Genomic DNA, 7,067 nt, shown 5'->3' with positions numbered 1-7,067 from the left:
CCTCACCTGGCTTCAGAGCAAGGTTGTTGGGATGGGTTTAAGCCCACCTCACTCCCCCAGGCTGCAATCACTGCAGGAGGAGCCGGGCTGCGTGGAAGAAGGACAGACGGGGATGCAGGAGCACCACAGCAGTAGTAAATGGCCTCCCCAAGCACAGTGGCTCTTCCTGCAGGGCTGGACATCAGGGGTAAATCCAGCTTCTCAAGGTCTGCACCAGCTGCACCCCACCACCGAAGCCTGGAGCCCGCACAAGTCCCACAGTGGGGAGCGCATCCCTGCACTACCGCAGGCTCTGGATACCCACCCCTGAAGATCACATCGACTGGGATTATACAGGCACTTTTATTGGCAGCAACAGACATGAACAAACCACAACATCTCCAAAATGATTTACAGAGAACTCTCCAAAAAGCTTAGAAAAGTATTTTTTGTAAAACATGAGGCTGCATTCATTTTACACCTGCAAGTGCAACAGAAAATTTGACAACCTGCATTGCAGCTTAAAGCTGACATTGAAACCTAGTTTACTGTCCCAAACCACCCTGTTTCCTTTAGTGCTGTAATTGCAACATGAAATCCCAGACTGATAGATGGCCCTTTGCTGCTGGCCCCTTTATATCCCAGTTATCTCACAGGAGAGAGCTCCATGGGATGGACCAGCGCCAGAGCAGGCAGCATCCAAGACACTCCAGCCAGTTCACTCTCTTGTTTGCCCCAGAAAGAGATGTAGGACAGCTTGGTGACTGCTCACATCGTGGGATATGACTTGAGCCTCTCCCAGGCGTTCTCCAGAGAGAAGGGATAACTCTGAGGAGAGGGAAACCCACCACTCCCCTGGCCAGGAAAGCCCTTTGCAGGTCTACAGGCAAGACCCAAGCTCTAAAAACACCCACTCGTACCACTCTCCATCTGCTGACTGTGGCTTGGGGCAAGGAGAGGTCCCCAAGCCACCAGCTGCTGGTGGTCACCAGAAGTGACCATCCAGTAGCTAGACCACGGCACCCAAAACAGCTGCACCCGCAGAGGTGCTGGGGACCAGCTCAGGGTGCTGGACCTGCGCCTGTACCCATCAGAATGAAATATGGGTGCAAACACCCTGGCCTGATGATCAGCAAAACGCACCTTGTGAGGTCCAGGGCTCCTGGGAGAGCATCCAGTTCTCTCCAGTGTGAAGATGGCAGTTGTGCCTTCAGGCTAAATAATTTCAACTATAAGAACGAATAATGACCCCCTTCACAAGCAAAGCCCAGAAGAGCTTTGCAGAAGCAGCATGGGGAAGGGAGGCAACAAGAGCAGGGGCTGGGAGCAGGGCTGCCCCAGCCATATCAAACCAGACCAAGTCTACCATCACCCGCAGGAGCGGCAAAAGCGAAGGACAACACGTAGAACCCGGGTGGCGAGTGCTCAGAAGAGGAGGATGCATCCCCAGATCTCGCCAGAGCCCAAGGCTGGAGGACAGAGGAGATGGGCTCGGGAGCATCCCTACATCTCCCACACTGGGCTGTGTCACCACAGCACTCCCCAGCAGCCCCAGGACTGTGTGTTTGTCCAGTGGAGATGGAGCATTTTTCCAAAGCCATCAGCCCATCTGCAAGCACTTACCCCAGACGGGCTCTGGAGGAAGGCCAGAGGTGAGGAGGTGTGGAGCACAGCAGCAGCCGGGTCTCCAGGCACAGCCATGCCCACTTCTCCCCCAGGGATGTGCAAGGGGCCTTGGGGACGAGCAGGACAACACAGAAATAGTCCAAGCTGGTGTTATACAAAAAATATTGGTGGGCTTTGGCAGCTTAAGCAATTCGGAGGCTGGGACAGCATCCAACATCCGGCACTCCCCGGGCAGCATCCACCACCATTGGGGGAAGGCAGCAAGGGCACAGCTGCTCAAGATCTCCACCTGCAAGGAGAAGAGAGGTCTCCATCTAAGCCATCTCCTGCGTGCAGATCCTGCATCTGACACTCGCTCAACCCCACTCCGAGGCCTCAGGCACCTGCAGGGTGGTGGCAGCACTGAGAAGTTCAGAACCTGTGTGCTCTGCTCCCAGTTTCAGGAGCTACTTCAGCCAGTTTAACTCTGGGAGGAGTTATTTGGGACCTGGCTGCACAAGACAACTGAGAGTTCTCTTATTTTTGACTGGCCACAACGTGGATGTGGTTTCCGACCCTTAGGGGATCGCATCCTTGTCTTCACCTTTCAAGAAGCTCCAGTTAACAGCCCAAGTTTTTTGTGGTCACATAGAATGAGCAATCTCCAATAAGATTTCAAGAATCACTCCCCAGAAATCTCTGGAGCCCTTTGGACAATTTGAAAAACAAACCAACACCCATTAAGGATCATATTTCAGAGTGAGTCTGCACATCCTCTGCATCTGGAGGTTGCTGCAGCTTGAGTTATGCCAATCTGGAAAGCATCACAGGAAACCAGAGTCTGGCCCCTTGTGAGCCACAGATGTGACTTGGAGAAGGTGTTTCCCCTCTGGGCAAGAATCTGCTCTCCCAAAAAACACAGCATGAGTTTTTGACTGCTTTTGCAATGGGAGGAATTGGGACAGGACCACCACTTATTACGGCAGTACATTCGGCTACAGAAAATGTGTAACGGGAATCTAAAAGCCAACGTAGAGGGAGAAGAGCTGATGGAGCAAACGGACGATGGACCAGGAGGAATGCTGAAGTTCCCCACTGCCTGGCAGTGCCTGGTGCCCGCTTTGCCAGAGATAGCCAGCAATATCAGGCTGCGGGTGAGGAAATGAAGGATATTTCCAGAGCAAATCCCAGTGGGGACTGAACAGACAGGACAGCAAATCCTTTGAGCCCCCAGAGCAGGGAAAGCAACCCCTCAACTGCATGGAGAGGCTGGCAAAGGACCTGTGCTCTCCCACTTTTCTGGTTAACTCGGTTCCAGCCAACGATAAAACTTTGGCTTGTAGCCATGGTTGGAGGAGTAACCCAAGAGAGGGACCTAAAGCACCTTACCTACAGCCATTGCGACACGGGCGGTCCCTTCTTCTGCACCAGACGAAGACACCTGGGGACAAACCAGTCATCTCCATCACACACCCTAGAGATGGTGCTCAGACAGCACTCGGATGGGAAACCTCGAGCCAGCACCCCCTGACACAGGGTTGGTGTTTGGGGGCCACCCCTGCCCATCTCCACGCTGCCCCACAGGTACCAATTGCCCCAGCCCAGCCGATGGCCGGGGAGCAGCACGGGCCACCAGTTCTGGCCACGTGTGATCAGGTACACGGGGAGTGTCACGGGGGTGACGTGAGCAGGAGCACACCTTTGCCAGCACCTACCCAGCGCCTGGAGGCTTTCCACAGGAAAAACCTGAAAGCTTTGTGCAATAGCAAAACATACACATGAATCACCCAGGGAGGACCTCCCACTTCTCTTTTAAGTTGACAAATCCAGGTCCAGACTTGGACTTTTTTTGTCAAGGTCCCTCCAAGTTTGCAGTTGGTAATCTGAGAATTAAAATCCCCACTATGCCAGGGACTGGGGATGAGCCAGAAAAAATGCTCTCCAGCTCCAAAAAAGGAGGAAAATCAAGACCACTGATTAAAGGAAGCTCATTTCCTTTCTGAGGGCAGAAAACCACAGCAGACCATGGTTGGTGGGGGGGCCCAGTGCCCTTACCCTAGAAGGCATGTGCAGCTTCCCCCAGTAAAGTATAAATCTCATGTCCGCTCTAGACACACAGGGGGAGTTTTCATGACAACCTTCCCTCCCTCTGGGAGCAGAGAGGCAAGGGAAGCCAACAGAGCACAAAATTACCTCCTCAGACTGGGGACACCCTGCTTGAAGTGATGGCAGTGACAAAGCCCGGCCCCTGCCAACACGATGCCTGGGTGGGAAACGCAGGTCCCAGCACAGACGTGCCATGTCAGCCAGCACAGACCCTCTCACCCCATCCCTTCTGGCGTGCAGCACCTGCTGCAGCACCCACCAGTGATGCAGCAGCCCGCCAACAATCCAGTGAAGAGCCAGCCCCAGCACTCACCTGCGAGCGAGCCCATGATGACGCACGCCAGGAGCACGGGCAGCACCACGTTTGCAGCGTCTGCAAAGGAGAGGACTCACAGTCTCTGCAGCCAGACCAAATTTAACCTCCCACCCACACCCTCCAAGCAAAAACCCGCCAACAGGCAGATACACCTGGTGCAGGGACACAGAGATATGTGTTCTTGGGCTATGTCCCTTGTTTCTTTTCCCAGGCATCAGGAAGAATTCCCCACTTACTCTGGACGTGGAGCAGGAAGGAGGTTTCATTCTGGCTGACTTCGTTGCGGACCACGCAAGCGTAGTAGCCGCTGTCATTTATTGATGCTTTAATGATGCACAGCGTGGTATTGTCAACAAACTGGATGTGGTCGCTTCCGAGAAGCAGCTCCCCATTTTTCTTCCACCAGTACAAGTCTGCCTTCCCTTCCAGGACGTTGCAAACCAGTTTGGTGTTGCCTCCTTCCTTCACAGATGAGTTGCCCACGATTTCTGGCTCGGACAGTGGTTCTGGGAGAGACGAAGCGACTGTCAGCATTCAAACTCACGGCTCTCCGGAGGCCAGACCGGAGCACCTTCCTCCGCAGCGATTCAAGCTCTCCAGCTGTGGCGGAGGGTTTGCTATCTCATCACTCACCGACAACGCGCAGCTGGAACCAGTCTGTGGCCTCCAACTCGGACCTGAACCGGTACAGCTGGTCATCTCCCTGCTGCAGCACGATCTGCAGCGAGAAGTCCGTTTCATTGAACCATGTGCGATTCTCATAGGGACGAGACACGTTGGCAGGTCTGTCAAAAGCATAATTGATGATGACTCCTTCCTGCGAGCCGGTTTTGTATTCCCAGAAGACAACTTCGCTGGCGTTCACTGGTGGTACCGTCAAAAGCACAGTGCAGCCCACAGCCGAGACGAGTCTCTGTGATGCTGGCCTGAGGTCAGCAGAGTAGCATGGAGAAAGCGTGCGGGCTGAAAAAGAAATCAGATGTTACTCTGCAGCCGCTAAGAGTCAACTTCATGCACCTGGGAGGCGGCTGCATGTATTGGGTTTGCTTGGTAGGGTTTTAGCAGCCAGAGGGCTGCAGGGGTGGCTTCTGTGAGAAGATGCCGGAGATTTCCCCCACGTCCAACCGAGCCAATACCAGCTGGCTCCAAGACGGGCCTGCTGCTGGCCAAGAGCGAGCCCATTGGCAACAGGGGTAGTGCCTCTGGGATAACATATTTGATAAGGGGGAAACACTGCTGTATGACAGTCACTGGGAGAGAGGAGCGAGAATATGTGAGAGAAACAGCCATGCAGACACCAAGACCATTTGAAGAAGGAATGGGAGGAGATGGTCTTGCAGCCCGTGGAGGTCCACAGGGGAGCAAGCATCCATCCACAGGTGGAGAATTTGGGAATGAAGTTGAGCCCGGGGAAAAGGAGGGGTGAGGAGAAGGTGGTTTTATGTTCCTATTACCATACTGTGATTCGACTGGTAATAAATTAAACTAATTTTTCCCGAGTGAAGTCTGTTTTGCCCATGACAGTAATCGCTGGGTGACCTCCCTGTCCTTATGTTGACCCACAAGCCTTCATTATAGTCTCTGTTCCCTGTCCTGCCAAAGAGGGTGGTGATCGAGCAGCTGCGTGGGCACCAGGGGCCCAGCCCCTGTCACCCCACTGCACCGCGACACCCGCCCTGCAAACAGCAGCGCTGGGGGCTTCATTATTTCTGGATTTAAGCAACAACATGGAAATGCAGGAAGTCCCAACATTTGCATAGGAGTTCCCTTTGTACCTCTCACCTGAAAAATGCAGTTCTTTGCCTTAAACGTTCAGCTGATGTATCTGCACAGCGCCAGCAGCTTCAACCCGGCGATGGCTGCGCTCCTGGGGACAACTCCCCAATCCCACTCAGGAGCCCTTCTCCTCCCTCCCCTTCTACCAAAGGCACAAATCTGAGCTCAAGGAGCCCTCCCCACACACAAGCACTTTCCCATCGGATCTGTGCCAAAAAATGGCATTAAGAAACGGGAAAGCTCGCAAGCCTCTTCCCGATCCTCCTTGAAAAATTTTTCGCCGGGAAAAGCCGGGGCTGAGGAGCGCCCAAGCCCGGGACTTGCCTTCCCTTCTTCAAAAACGGGCCAGGAAAAAGTGTCCTGCAGCCCTAAAGCCTGGGGAGAGGCTCGGTGAGATGCAGCCCCGCTACTGAGCTACGGCTGCCCTTGCTGCAACTGACAACTCGGCAGCTCCCCAGGCAGCAAAACTCCCCAAACCGCGCGGTGCCACATCCACGGGCACCCCCGGAGCGCGACCGACCACCCACCCGGCGCGACCCAAGAACCCCCCTGTCCCCCACTACTCGCCCCCGGTGAGCAGAGACTTGCCTGTGACCCCCAGGCCGCCCGCCGAGCTGCCGGGGCAGGCGAGGAGGAGGAGGAAGAGCACGGGCAGCATCGGCGGGGCCGGAGCGGAGGCAGCTCCGCCATGGGGCACCGGGACGGGGCGGGGGGAGACCGGGAGCCGCCCCAACGGGCTTGTGCCGCTGTCGCTCAGCGGGGTGACCTTGGGACAGAAGCCAGAGCGTCCAGCTGTCGGCACGCAGACCCGGCCGGGCGGCCCCGCCGCAGCCCGGAGAACCCGCCCTGGCTGGGGAGCGGCGCCTCCTCGGAACAGGAGGGGTCAGGGGTGGGGGAGCGCGGGTTCGGCTGCTGGCTCCGCAGCCCCGTTTCCTCGCCTCTTCCTCCTTCTCTGCTTCTCCACGCCCCTTCCCAGAGCGGCCAAACTCAGCACGCAGGAATAAATCCACAAGCAATGCCTCCTGCTGCCTCTCAGGTACCTGCTCTGTTTGCCACGGTTCCCTTTACAAATGTTTTTTTGTTAAGCTTTCAGACTTTTTTTCTAATTTTAGGTGCATATTTTCTTCTACCTCTCTCAAAATCACTGAATCATATATGAACTAGTGGCACATCACACCGGTGGATGGTGGGGACGTGTTGGCCTTCCACTTAGGGTGGTGTAATTGTTGAGACTCTGGGATTTTCTTCTTTTCCCGTGCTGACATAGGACGTGAGAATAATGCCT

The 7,067-nt window shown here is 55.1% G+C and overlaps 1 protein-coding gene across 1 annotated transcript; it reads right to left on the bottom strand.

Annotated features, from left to right (window-relative positions):
• Positions 1-331: 331 nt before the first annotated feature.
• LOC136106257 (transmembrane and immunoglobulin domain-containing protein 1-like) lies at positions 332-6,706 on the bottom strand. Its single transcript, XM_065846516.2, has 6 exons — positions 6,371-6,706; positions 4,640-4,969; positions 4,243-4,512; positions 4,004-4,063; positions 2,974-3,025; positions 332-1,894 (listed from the first exon to the last, which is right to left on the bottom strand). Exons 1-6 carry the CDS (start codon positions 6,438-6,440, stop codon positions 1,882-1,884), a joined length of 795 nt encoding a protein of 264 aa, XP_065702588.1. The 5' UTR covers positions 6,441-6,706; the 3' UTR covers positions 332-1,881.
• Positions 6,707-7,067: the final 361 nt, after the last annotated feature.

Source organism: Patagioenas fasciata, chromosome 11 (assembly GCF_037038585.1).
Source record: "Patagioenas fasciata isolate bPatFas1 chromosome 11, bPatFas1.hap1, whole genome shotgun sequence".
Classification (NCBI taxonomy): domain Eukaryota; kingdom Metazoa; phylum Chordata; class Aves; order Columbiformes; family Columbidae; genus Patagioenas; species Patagioenas fasciata.
This window is presented reverse-complemented; position numbering and strand designations above follow the sequence as displayed.

Coding starts and splice junctions, on each gene's coding strand:
- LOC136106257 (XM_065846516.2), bottom strand. CDS start 6,440: ATGCTGCCCGTGCTCTTCCTCCTCCTCCTCGCCTGCCCCGGCAGCTCG. Junction 4,970..6,370: donor GGGCGGCCTGGGGGTCACAG/GCAAGTCTCTGC, acceptor TTTCTTTTTCAG/CCCGCACGCTTTCTCCATGC. Junction 4,513..4,639: donor GTTCCAGCTGCGCGTTGTCG/GTGAGTGATGAG, acceptor CGTCTCTCCCAG/AACCACTGTCCGAGCCAGAA.